Here is a 13,602-nt window from a genome sequence, read left to right on the forward strand (position 1 = left end):
CAGAAGATAGAATTAGATGTACTTAATAGTATCATTTTTAACCAAAGAGAAAAAAAGAGAAGGAAGTGATTTACAAGACATGCAAATTTACCAAGTCTTTTTAAGGAAAGACCAAGAAAAGCCCTGAAAGCCTTAATGTTGTTCAGGTTTCACGTAGGAGCACAGACCGGAAGGAGCCAAACCTGAAGAAGGAAGAGAAAAAGCCTAGGACTACGTGAAAAAAAAAAAAAGAAGAAAATCACAGAGCAGTTAGCAAAGATGTCACCGGGAATGCATGACTTACAAGCAGATGGTGGAAGATACAAAACACAGTGTGAGTGTCACAGGCTGGAAGTGGGTCTGGGAGGGCGTGTTTCCCGTTACCTCAGCTCTCCCAGGCAAGAGTAGCCGAAGGCAGGCACTGAGTGGTGTGGTGCTCTGCTCAGACTAGGGCACTTACTTAAAAACATCTTGCAAGCACTGTGACACCAAAAAGGCTCGATCAGTGCAGCAGTGCAGATAATGCCAGAGTCTAGCTCTGCTCTGAGTAAGGTGCTGGCAGCTTGTTTCTCAGGACTAGAGAAGTCGGGCATTCTGACTGTACTCACTGAAAGACTAGTTCACTATTAGGAAACAACTAATGTCTGAAGAGATCTCAAATACCTCATATATGTCCTTTTACCCCCCTTTTGTAAGCATATTTCTTTACCAAACTATGGTTGAACTTAGTTTAATGTATATTAAATTCCTACAGTAGTCCTGCCTGAAGCCACTTATATTGTGATATTATGATGATGCTATATGATGGTTGTGGTGTTTTACCTTTGAACGTAAAATAGCTGTCTCCCTCGAAACCCTTCTTTCCTCCCACCTTTCTTTTCCTCACACACTCAACGTTTTAGGTGCAGATAAGTCACTGTACTTACCATGATCAGGTATCAAGCCAGTTCCTGGCCTCAAAAGAAGAAGAACTTTATTTCCACCGGCCTGAATGAGCTCGATTGCGCGCGTATGTGTGATGCCTTGTGTAGGTTCCCCATTGATTTCAACAATCTGGTCACCAACCTAGACAGGAAAGCATCACAGGGATAGCATGAAGCAATGCATCATCCTGCAGTTCAGCTCTTATCACTAGAGCACTCACCTTGATACCTACCTTTCACCTGTAAGATACCTGAATTGAATAGTATCACCTGTAAAATACATGGCTGAACTGTGTGAGTATGTGGACCTAGGGCACATAGTAACAATAGTCAAAGACAAAAATCCCCCCAAATCGTACCTGGCAAAGTTACATACTAGCAATCTGGATCTGGGCCTCTTGAAATCAAGGTTCAAATCTGAAGTTTCCCAAAGGTTAAGCACAGGAGAGGGGAGGTCTTGGCACCCCACAGGGTAGCAGAGAGCTGTACCTGAGCCACACCTTTCACCTCCTAAAACCTGGGTAGGTTCCCTCGAGCACCACCAGGAATAAGTCCTGAGTGCAGAGACAGGAGTAACCCCTGTAATCGCCAGGTGTGACCCAAAAAGAAAAACTCAGAAAAACCTGAACAATGGAAAATTATTGAAACCCTGAAAAGTAGTTCATATATTTATAAGAGCTTATTAAAAACAAGTCTTCAAGCAAAATTCTCAAGCAAAATCTAGCACGAACCCAACAGAGAGGGTCTCGGGTGATACTCAGCAGAGGTCGGCGGGGCAGCTGGCACCACCTTGCAGCACCTGTGCCTCCCTGGAACAGCCCTCTCTAGCGGCATCCTGGTTTCCCAGTGTTCCCAGGGGCCCATTCATTAGTACAGACCTTCTAAGAATTTCGGGGGACAATGTATATTTTTCCAAGTTACCTATTTTCTGAACTGGAGCGATAGCATGGTGGGTAGGGTGTTCTGCATATTTATGAAAACAGTCTTGATGCAAGAGGTCATCAAAAATGAAGTAAATGGATTTAATATAAAGTAAGGGAATATTTAAAACATAGCCAACAAACAACATCAGACAATAATAAGCCTAACAGATGGATTAAAAATAAAAATAATAGAGATTATATAAGTGAGAAATTCCCTTAAAAAGAGAACTCAACTTCATGACAAATACAGATGATAAATTACCAATACATACATAATTCTGATGAAGAAAAAAAATTAAAATACATGGAGCTTGCTTTTTGGGTATTACATCTTGTAATACATAACTGAGGTTAAAATGACTTTTATTCATATTATTTGATTTAATTCACTGTCCAAACATGAATTTCTTACTCTTGCGTTACAATGAATAAATTGCAGTGAAGGCTGTAATTGACTATTTCTGCCACCAGGTGTCACTTTTGCTTAACCGGAGGGAGGAAAGAGTCAGGGCATTAGGATTACAGTTGAAAGTAGGGAAGTTCTATTAGAAGACACAAGCTCAAAAATGAAAAAGCAGCAGTGTGATAGAGCAATGTAAAGGCTTTTTTCTTTCTAGTATCATATATTTAAATAATGAAGAATTTTAACAAAACAGGAAATAAATCTTTTAGTAAATAAAGACTCAAGTTCAGGTTTGTATTGAAAAATTACAGAAGATAGAGGAAAGAAATGACCCAAGAGGAAATGAAACGGGAGCAAGAAAGGAGAGAGAAAAATTCTGTTTTTTTTTTTTTCAAATTAAAAACTCTTAAATTGAATATCCGTGAGGTATTATATTACATTTTATAGTTACCATTACAAAACTGCTCATAATTGGGTTTCAATCATACAGTGGCCTAGCACCCATCCTTCCACTAGTGTACATTTCCTACCACCAATGTTCCCTGTTTCTCTACCACCCACCCCGCGCCCCAGCCTCCTCTATGAGAAGCACTTCATGTTCTTCTTGTTCTTCTCTCCCCTTTTCCTTTTGTGCATTATGGTTTGCTAAGAGGTCATGTATTTGTTCACGGCATTCAGTATTTTTATTGGACGGTAAGGCTGTAGTAGCTTTTCAATTTGGTGGCAGCTTTGGGATAAGGATGCGACTGGGATAAGGATGTGATAAGGCTTTCAGAAGTACAGGGAGGTGGGGAGAAGTAGCCCATCCTGACCCCGAGAAATCCTGGGGATTTCAGTCACAAAACCTGCATACTTGAATTTTCAGCAGATTATATCTTGGGGAGGTCAGTCCTGAGATGGTGAAGTCAGGCAGGAGGTATGGCAGTGACTTTGGATTGTGGAAGCAAGTGGCTGCCGGGGTCTCTGCTTGAACAGGCACCAGCCTAACCCACCCCTCTCCGATTTACCCCGGTCTGTTCAGCCATGCGCAGGTCCCAGAGTAACTGTGGCTTTTGATCTCTTTCAAGATTTTTCTATGGGTCTCTGAAATAAGGCCAAAAAATGAGCTTGTATAGTTGTGCCAGAGGTGGTTTGTGGGTGTGTCTCCCACATACCTAACTTTTGGCTGCTTAATATTCTGGTAAACTTGGCCCCAAGTTGTTGGGGACCAGCCTAAGGCACAGCAGCAATTTTGGGGTATCAGAAAGCCTGAAGGCACCATCAGGCTGCTGATGCACTCACCCTGCAGGTACAAGTTGACCTGCTGGCAGCACCATACCCCCAAATTCTGTTTCTTTGAAAAAGAAAATTCATCTTTTTTAGGTAGTCTCCCAGGTTTTAAAACAACATGCCCTAAAAATATATTGCAAACCACAGTGCCTAAAAGGAAAATGTGGGAGAGAGGGGAGAGAGAGCACGCACACAAGAGAGAGAGAGAGAGAGAGAGAGAGAGAGAGAGAGAGAGGAGGGGGGGGAGTCAAGTGCTGAAGATAGTGGAAATGCCCAGAGGACACTCAGCGCAGGTGCCCACTTAGCAGGAGAGCAGAGAAGAAGCAGAGAAGCAAGAGGAGACTCAGGTGGTTGTAGGTGCGAGAGCTGGAGGGAATCTCAGCTCTGGGCAGTGGCCCCAAGCTGTCAACACACTCTTCATGGCCCTTAGCAAGGTAAGATTTTGATAGTTTTATAGCAGAGAAGAAGCCTTCTCTGAAGAGCTGATTAGAATGACTTGCTTTATTTGCAAATTTCACAGCCTATTTTTGCAATTAATGTTGATTTACTCAATGGAGTTGTAAGTTTCTGCTCACTGTGTAAAGAATGGCATGTTTTGGGAAGTCTGTGGAGGCCTACTGAACTTTTAAAGAGGAAGACAGGCTTTGGGGGCTATGTAAGAACCCCAAGGGCTAGTGCACATGCTCTGCATGCAAGAGGCCCAGGCTTGACCCCCACACTGCAAGTGCCCAGAGCCCAGAGCTGGAGTAGCTCCTGAGTGCCTTTGGGTGTGGCCCCCAAATAAGAGAATTGCATGTTTTAAAACAGACTTTGCTTAAAGGCCTTTATTTTGGTGAAATTAGTGCATCTGAGGGTGATATTTGGAATTGGTACATATTTTATAATTATAATTAAAGTTTGGGCTTAATTGCATTTTTTGTATGACACTGTAAACGAGAGTCTAAAAAATATCTCACAAGACTTGGGGCCGGAGCGATAGCATAGCGGGTAGGGCGTTTGCCTTGTATGCGGCTGACCCGGGTTCGATCCCCGGCATCCCATATGGTCCCCCAAGCACCGCCAGGAGTATTCCTGAGTGCAAAGCCAGGAGTAACCCCTGAGCATCGCTGGGTGTGACCCAAAAAGCAAAATAAAATAAAATAAAATAAAATAAAATAAATAAAAAATATCTCACAAGACTTAAAAGTGCAGAAATATTTTAGGAAATAGAGGGTGGGGGGAAGAAAAAGGTGTCAGTGATGTGCAGAAGCTAGTACAGGGGTTAAGGCGCATGTCTGCACATGGCCAGTACTGGTTTGATCCCCATCCTGGGCCATTTGATCCCCCAAGCATACTGGGTGTGACCCAGGAGGCTCCCCTGAGTACAACAGTGGTGACCACTTGGGCCCTAGCACCAAACCACTGACTGGGCTGGCTGAGAATCACTGGAAGGGTCCCGGGCTTCCTAAGCACTGTTTGGGGGATACTTCCTCCCCATCCCACCACCCCCTGCCACACACACAAAAAAAAAAGCTTTAAGAAAACCAAGAAAGGGGCCGGAGCGATAGCATAGCGGGTAGGGTGTTTGCCTTGCACACAGCCGACCCGGGTTCGATCCCTGGCATCCCATATGGTCCTCCAAGCACCGCCAGGAGTAATTCCTGAGTGCAGAGCCAGGAGTAACCCCTAAGCATCGCTGGGTATGACCCAAAAAGAAAAAAAAACCAAAAGAAAAGAAAGCCAGGAAAAAAATATGCCTTCCCTATGTGTGCAATGCCTCAATTTTCTCTTACTAAAACTTTAAATTTGCTTGGGCTGTGCCTTTCACTATCTATCTACGTTTTTCAGACAAGATATTGGGTTCAGAGAAGCTACTCAGCTGTAGACAGCTGTAGGGGGCAGGGCTGGAGATCACATCCTTGGGGTCCTTCCTCCTCCACCACTGGCTGCCTCAGTCTCCCTCGCCCACTCATGCGCAACAGAACCACTTGATGGGTGTGCAGCTCCAATGGGAGCTTGCTGAGGCCTCTGCATCTCCATTTGGACCTGGCTAATGGCACCTGGGCTGCCGCTGTGGTGCTCTAGGCCCTGTGCAGTGCAGGGGCTCAAACCCAGGGCTCCAACATGCAAAGCCTGTTCTCTAGCCCTTTGCACTAGCTCTCTATCCTGGACCCGTCCTGCTTTGGAATTCTCATTTTTTTCTACTCTCCCTTCTACTTTCCAAGTACACTCCAGGGAAATTTAACCACTTAGGGTTCCCTGTATCTCTGGCAAACTCCCTTTGGGCTTGTCCTCATTTCTTTAGTCCAGACTATGTTCTCTCCTCAATCTCTTCCTACTGAAAATGAACTTATCTTTTTATCACTATTTTCATGAGTGGTAGGAAAATAAATTAAAAGTAAAAAGGATAAAAAACAAACAAAAAACATGAACTCTTCCCCTGACCTGAATACCTGGCAGTAGAGGAAGCACTTTTAGAGTTCTTGTACGTGAGCTGCTTAGAGTTAAAAAATTCTAAGTAAACACCAGTGAATTAATTGGCCATTAAGCTTTAAGGCCAGTAAATGTCATTCATATAAAATTTCTCTTGTCTAGGCGGTGGTATGTACCCAGTAGGGCTCGGAGGCTAGTCCCAGCTTGGTGCTCAGGCATCGCTGGGGGCACTGGGGCCTGGAGCTGGGCCACCTGCATGCACAGCAGTGCTCAGCCCTCTGACCGATCTCTCATGAGCTGCTGCTTTTAAGAAGCATCCAAAGATGAAGCATAAGTCTGCTGTGTGAGGAGGCCCTGTACAATTCAGGATTTGAGTGCTTCAAGGTTGCATGGCTGGCCTGAATCTAACACTCAATAACAGTGAATGGTGGCGATCACTTGTTCCCGACTGTCTACCTATAAAGGTAGCTAAAGGAAAAAGACTTGGGCTATTCTTGGGGGGAATCTAAAGATTCCATTTTATCCTCGATTTTTCAGATTTTATTTTATTGTATTTTTTTGTTCTTGGGCCATATTTGGTCACGCACAGAGCATACTCCTGCTTCTGTGCTCAGAGATCACTTAGGGGACCATATGTGGTGCTGAACCAAGGTTGGTCACGAACAAGGTGAGTGCCTTGGCCTTCGTCCTCTTTCTTCAGCCCTCAGAGACTTTGAAAGGGTGAAAGTATATTTGAGGGACATTTTGGAATGCCCAGTGTTATGCAGGCCATGAGTAGCTCAGCTCAGAGGCAAGAAGCCGCAGAAAACGCCCAGAGGAAGGGGTGTGACCTGCGTTTGCCTATGTGGGGCTGTAGCAAATAAGTGCTGCCCGCATGCAATCGGGTTCCTCACATTCATTCCTTTTAAGCAACTCTTTCCAGAAGTTTTGTTTGCAGCCAGAACAGAAGGCAGCAGAAGGAAGTCAACTCACATGAATCCTGCCATCCTTGATGGCCGGGCCATCCTCAGCCAGCCGCAGGATGAAGAGCCCCATGTTGTACTCCTTTCCGCCTCGGAGGCTGAATCCAAAGCCCCGGGGGCCTCGCTCCAGTTCCACCGGGTAACAGCCGAGGCTCTGCAGGGAGAAGAGCAACATGAACGAGTTTCCTTTCAGGGAGCAGAAGCACTGCCTCACACTGTGGCCCAGTGATCCACATGGAGCTCCTGAGGCAAAAATGTGAGTTTTGACGGAGGGGCAGCTTCATATTTATCAAAGCAGCTGAACTTAATCTGTAGGCCATGTGACTTTTCCAAATAGAATTTTGCAAAATGCTTTCGTGAAGGAGATTTAGATTCAGTTTTCCTGAAAGAGGAAAATGGGAAAAAAGCAAAGGCAGACCACTACAATGAGCTAGAACTCCCTTGGCCTGAAGCCCACATTTCTGCAACAAGTTGTGACTTCCTCTGTGCTCTCTTTCCTCCTTGGGCGAGAACAGGAGGCACAGCAAGCAGGGCTCAGGGAGGACATGGTGAGACACACAGAAGCGCCTTCTCACATCTGCTCATACCTGCCCGTGCCAGCCGCCCACCACTGAGATCACCGCCGTGTCGGGCTGTGCGAGCTGCCGATGGTCGGACCACGAGTGTCTGTATGTCACCGAGGCATCACCTTTTCCACTGTCCCCTTCTAGGGTGCTTCTACAAGACAAAGACAAGTCACTCTAAATCGAGAACATAAACGCTAGCACTGAGGGCAGAGAGCTGGCCTTGCCCTCTGCTGATCAGAGTTTGATCTGGTATTCCCATATAGTCCCCTGAGCACACCAGGAGTAAGCCCTGAGCACTGCTGAGTGTGGCCCAAAACATAAAACCAAAAACCAAAAAGAAAGCCTTCAATTAGGAACATAAAACTGCACGTCATGAACTGGCCTGGAGGGCAGAGGAGTGATCTTGTCACCAGGTAAACGCATCAAGACCTCTCCAGATGTGAAATTTCAGAGAACACAGTTTTTGTTCCCGGGTTAATCTTCCCAACAGGAGAGTAAAGAAACCCACGCCACTGTACTCAGCAAGGACATGGCCTGGGGTTCCCCTCCACAAATCCCGACTCTCTCCCCACACTGCAGGCACATGGGATCATTCACAGGGGCTGCTGGGGCAGGGGAGAGCCAGGAAGAAGCCACGGAGGGCCTGTCTGGGGCACAGGGCAGCTCTCTGGTAGCCACATGCTGGCTCTGTCTGACCGCGCGGAATGGGCAGGGAGGAAGGTGGGGAGACAAGAGCACAAAACTCACACCCCAGGCGAGCAGCCTCACCTGTCCCCAGGTAAGTGGTTGACCTGGGACTGTCCCACAGGCCTATGTGGCAGGGCTGGGCTTTGCCGGGCTGAGTTTGTTCCTGATGACGGACCATGATGCTCTGTTGAAATGAGAGAACAGCAATTAAAGGTACATCTGAGCCGGCTAGGAGAGCGAGGCCAACAGCAGCCGTCACTGCTTTTCTGACGGCAGCCACCGCACTGGGACATCAACACCCATCACTGTGGCTCTGGAGGCATGTTTGTGTTAGAGACGAGGAATCATGTTCTGATCACACACACCCTTTTACCTCTGTCAATACAACATGAAACAAAACATACTCGATAACGGTGTTTGGGGTCTTGGAGTCAAGGGCGGGGCTGAGGGGCACAGGAGTGCAACTCCCCGCTGAGACTCGAGTCTGCTTCTGAACCTGCACCTTTAATCCAGGAGACATTTAGGAGAGCATCTGGCTGGGACAGCCAGGGAAAGGCTTGGCTGCTCTGGAAGAGAACTAACACTGCCGCCCAGCCCCGCCCCCGATTCCTGAGCTGAGGGCAGAACCTTTTCCCTCACTGCAGTGCTTGGCAATGAGCAAAGGAGCAAAGAGCAGGAGTGTGACTTTAGTACAGTGAGTCTCACCATCATCCACAGACCCAGGAGGACCGTCTGGTATGAAAAAGTGAAATGAGTGTTACCTGCTGTACTATCTCCCCAGCCCTGAAATATTCTTATTATATTAATAACTTGTTATTGTCATAATGAAGAGCTCAGTTCTTATCTGGAACAGTATTTCTTCGAAGTTCTATCTTCTATTCAATAGAGGTAATTTTCAGGTTAAAACATTTGGAAACAAATAAATGAAAGCTTGGGAAATAAAGGTGGTAAAGACTAATGCTTAAAATAATCATTTTGTGAGTGCCTACCTAAGGAAGCAATTTCTACTAAAAAAGCTTAAATTTCAGCTTTTGGTGATAGTTTCTTCTAAAAAATGGTTTAATTAATGTTTTGGTTTTGGGGTCACTTCGGGTGGTGCTCAGGGTTTACTCCTGGCTTGGTGCTCAGGGATCACTCCTGATGATGCTTGGGGGGGGGGACCATAAGGCATGCCAGGGATCAAACCCAGGTTGGCTATGTGCAAGGTAAGTGCCCTCCCAGTTGTACTGTTGCCCTGCTCTGGCCTCTAGTTATTTATTTGGGGCCACACCCAGCAGTGCCCAGGGACTGCTCTAGGCTCCGCGCTCAGGGACCACTCCTCTGGGGAACTATAAGGTGCCTGGGATAGAACTAGCATCAGCTGTGTGCAAGGCCAGCGCTCTAACCACTGAACTATACCTCCAGCCCTGAAATTTTAGGCTTTAAGGCAGGTACCACTATTATTTGGGGCCGGGGGCGCCCAAGTGCTCCTCTGGGATTGCACAGGTCACCTACTTCATCAACCAGACCAGCAGTTAAGTGCTTGGCCCCGTGGCGCTGGGGACCACCAGGACCACCCCAGCACTGCTCAGGGGACCATGTGTCCCTCGACCTCTTGCTATGTTCCCAGCCCACCTATCATTATTGAGTGGCTAGGGCTGATATGTTTCTCTTAACATGCTGACACCTGTAGCACCGGTGGCTCACTCCTGAATATGGTTAACGCAATTAATATAAACTATAGCACCAGAGTCAGTGTGTTAATGGTCTTGGGGCTAAAAGCCGAGAGAGACCATTTCCCAGCTGCTGCACTGGTGGGCGATCTCAGCACTGCGTATCAGACAGTGACAGGACCAGCCTGTGCAGAACCCAGCAGAGGGGCGAGTTTACCATTTTGGTTTGTTTGCTTTGTTTTGGGGTCATGCCCTGGCAATGCTCTAAGGATACTTCTGGCTCTGCACTCAGAAATCACCCCTGGCAGGCTCGGGAGACCATATGGGGTGCTGGGGATTCAACCTGGGTCGCTGCATGCAAGGCAAACACCCTCCTCACTGTACTATCGCTCTGGCCCTGGGCGAGTTTACTCTTTAAAAGTCAGAGTTCCAGGGCAGGGGGGCTGGGTGGGGGTAAGGCATTTGCCATGCACGAGAGATGCTGGTTCGATCCCCAGTAGAACAGGCCCCACGCAGCTGTGATCTTCATAATCTGGGGGTCACCTGGACATTTTTTGGTTGTTTTTTTTTTAATAAAACAATCATGAATTTTACTTTCTTAATTAACTTAAGTTCTGAAGAATGTTGAAATAAATGCTGGCCTCCTAGCTGGTCTATTAATCTTGTCTTTATTAGGGTTCCAGTGTTAACACAGAATGAAATATGCCATGTCATTAAAAATGGGTCTTAGGGGCCACGTGGCTATACAGCAGGTAGGGTCTTTGCCTTGCTTGGAGCCAGCCAGGGTCTGATCCCAGGCACCCCAAACGATCCCCAGAGCATTGCCAGGAATGATCTCTCAGCACAGTGCCAGGAGAAAGCCAACCCCTGGGTATGGCCCCTCAATACGAACAAAACAAAACAAAGAAGAGAAAGCAGTTTGGCAGTTTTCAACAGGTTAAACATTGTTACTATAGAACCCAATAGCTACAGACACACCTACAAGGAAAATGAAACCACATCCACACAAAAAACATGTAAACCAATCTGATAACAGCATTATTCAAAATATAAAAAAAAACCCACCCCAGTGTCTATCAAATGACGAGGTAAGTAAAATATACGTGTGCTTAATGGATCATTATTCACTAGTCATAAACAATCTACAGCATGAATGAACTTTGAAAACATTCTGCTAAGTGAAAGAAGTCAAACATAAACAAACATATGTTGTATAATTCCATTTATGGGAGATGTGCAGCAGATCTGTAAATACAAAAGTGGTGGACGGTGTCTTGGAGAAATGGCAGGAATGTCCTGGTGAGTGTCAAGGTGCCCTACCCACTGTGCTATCTCTCTGGCTTCTCAGTGTAGAACATATCTTACTTACAAAGAAAAACAAATATACAATAACTGTTATTTAAGAGCCTGAATTAGATCGTGGGATGAGAAAGTGACATTGAAAAAAAACAGTGTATGTTTTGGGGGGGTGGGATGTATAAAATTATAAGACTTTATCTCTAACTCAGAAATGAATGCCAACACACATGAATGTATTTTAAAAGACACACAAAAATACGAGGCACATAAAATACACTGAATTGGTGGCTAGTAAAAGTAGGGAGAAAAAAATAGGTGAGAAATGGAGGGTCTGAATAAGCAGGAATTAGGAAACAAAACTAAACAAAAATTATTGCATCAAAACCAGAACCTTCTCACACAGCTTCGAACAGCCTCTGAGAACTCATGCTCATTCTAAAAAATTGAGTAGACAAGATCTGAAAGAAGAAATCAATCTTGAAAAACAACACAACTTAAGGATGTCTTTGCCAGGCTGGGGGTACAAACTGATATCCAATGTGTGTTGCCCCTGAGAATGCTCTGTGTGCGGGAGCGGGGGCCGGTCGGGGACAGGGACATCCTGATCAGAAATTCCCCTGAGCGCTCCTACCTCACACGCCACTTGGTAGCCGAGTGTGTGGCACGGTCAGCACAAATGTTACCCAGCCCGCAAAGGGGGCGGGAGCACGCGCTTGCCTCACTCCTATCAGCACTCAGGGTGGGGGGGGGGGCAGCAGCAGTCACTGCTGACACTGGCTGCACTGTATGACACACTTGGAAGTCTTGAAACTGCCACTACAGAACTTTTGGGACTCAAGGGACACTTTTTGTCCCTAGAGGTAATGAGATTTTGTTTGTGCTCAAGGCTCTGTGCTTGGAGATCGTTCCTGGAAGTGCTGGGGAGCTAACCAGGGTCAGCCACAGGCAAGGCAAGTGCCCTAATGCCTATGCTATCCTTCTGACCCTTGAGTGAGTGGTATCTTTTTTGGGGGATTGGCAGGGGCACAGGCTGGGCGATGCTCAGGGGTTACTCCTGGCTCTTCACTCAAGAATCACTGCTGGCAGTGATGGGGAACAGTGTGGGATGCTGCAGATGAAATCTGGGTTGGGTGAGTGCTAGGTAAGTGCCCTACCCACTGTACTATCTTTCTGACCCTAATTAAGAGATTCTGAAAGGTTCCTAGTTAATTAAAATATTAAGTATAGTAATATAATACATACCTATGAAATGTGATTTCGAATGTGACTGTGCCAACGGGAGGAATCTACTTTAGTGGCAGAACAGGCAGCACTGCACTTGCCTAACACAGAGCTGACTCTGGTCTGATCGTGGCACCCTATAAGCTCCCCTGAATCCTACAAAGAGTGAACCCCTGAGCACAGTCAGCAATGGCTGAATACAACCTTTAAAAGGATGGCTTTCAATTTCATTCCACATGCAAGCCAGTACAATCAGGAACAGTATTTCACAGGCTACCAAGGCAGAAATAAGACCATGAGCTGAGCTGGAAGATTCATTGGCAGACTCCTACGAGAGCATCCCTGGCAGCAGCACCACACACATGCCAAGATAAGAGGCGGTAACTTCTGGGCCCAGCAGGAACTTTCTTTCCTAAGTTCATGAAAAATGGCTGGAAAACCAGTGGTTCAAAGTATGTACTCGCGAGGTAGTTTCCTTCTATCCTTATGTTCTGTAATGAAAACATTTTTGGTATGTTCAGAAGTCTTTGGATCAAAATGTCAAAATTAACTATTACCTTAAGAAAAATGACACATTTTGGAAAACCTCTCAGAAATGTACCATTAACGTAAAGGGCAATTTTGGAAAAATTAATTATTCTAGTGGAGAGCAGAAAGTGAATTTTTCTTTTAGGGGGGTGAGGTGGAGGAGGGGTTTTTGACCACATCCCCAATGCTCAGGCTATTCCTGGCTCTGTGCTCAGGGTATCACTCCTGGCATATGCTCAAAATGAACTGGGGTTGGGTGCAAGCGCCTCCTATAGGATTTCTTTTTTTTTTTTTTTTTTTTTTTGCAATTTTTGGGTCATGCCCAGCGATGCTCAGGAGTTACTCCTGGCTCTGCACTAAGGAATTACTCCTGACAGTGCTTGGGAGACCATATGAGATGCCGAGAATCAAACCCAGTTCGGCTGCGTGCAAGGCAAATGCCCTACCTGCTGTGCTATTGCTCCAGCTCCCTTCTGTCACTGTCACTGTCATCCTGACATCATTGACATAGATGTTAAATGCTCATCGATTTGCTCGAGTGGGCACCAGTAACATCTCTAAGTGAGACTTGTTGTTACTAGCATATTCAATACGCCACGGGTAGCTTGCCAGGCTCAGATGTGGAAGCGAGACATTCTCGGTAGATTGCCGGGCTCTCCGAGAGGGGTGGAGGAATTGAACCCGGGTCGGCCGCGTGCAAGACGAATGCCGTACCCACTGTGCTATCACTCCAGCCAGCCCCCTTATAGGATTTTTTTTGCCCAACAGAAAATGATTT

The 13,602-nt window shown here is 46.2% G+C and overlaps 1 protein-coding gene across 8 annotated transcripts in view; it reads right to left on the reverse strand.

Moving 5' to 3' along the window:
* Positions 1 to 13,602, reverse strand: part of MAGI3 (membrane associated guanylate kinase, WW and PDZ domain containing 3) — a 314,958-nt gene that overhangs the window by 3,501 nt on the left and 297,855 nt on the right. For 2 of the 8 annotated variants that reach the window (XM_055138738.1, XM_055138737.1), the window contains exons 17-21: positions 8,206 to 8,308; positions 7,459 to 7,588; positions 6,882 to 7,025; positions 906 to 1,044; positions 92 to 182 (exon numbers count right to left, since the gene is read on the reverse strand). In XM_055138738.1, the coding sequence (XP_054994713.1) occupies positions 133 to 182; positions 906 to 1,044; positions 6,882 to 7,025; positions 7,459 to 7,588; positions 8,206 to 8,308 (566 nt within the window). In that variant the 3' untranslated portion in view covers positions 92 to 132. Of the gene's footprint in view, positions 1 to 91; positions 211 to 905; positions 1,045 to 6,881; positions 7,026 to 7,458; positions 7,589 to 8,205; positions 8,312 to 13,602 lie in introns of all 8 variants that reach the window. The other 6 variants (XM_055138735.1, XM_055138733.1, XM_004616259.2 and 3 more) reach the window with 4 other exon arrangements.

This window comes from Sorex araneus, chromosome 5 (assembly GCF_027595985.1).
Source record: "Sorex araneus isolate mSorAra2 chromosome 5, mSorAra2.pri, whole genome shotgun sequence".
NCBI classification, from domain to species: Eukaryota; Metazoa; Chordata; class Mammalia; order Eulipotyphla; family Soricidae; genus Sorex; species Sorex araneus.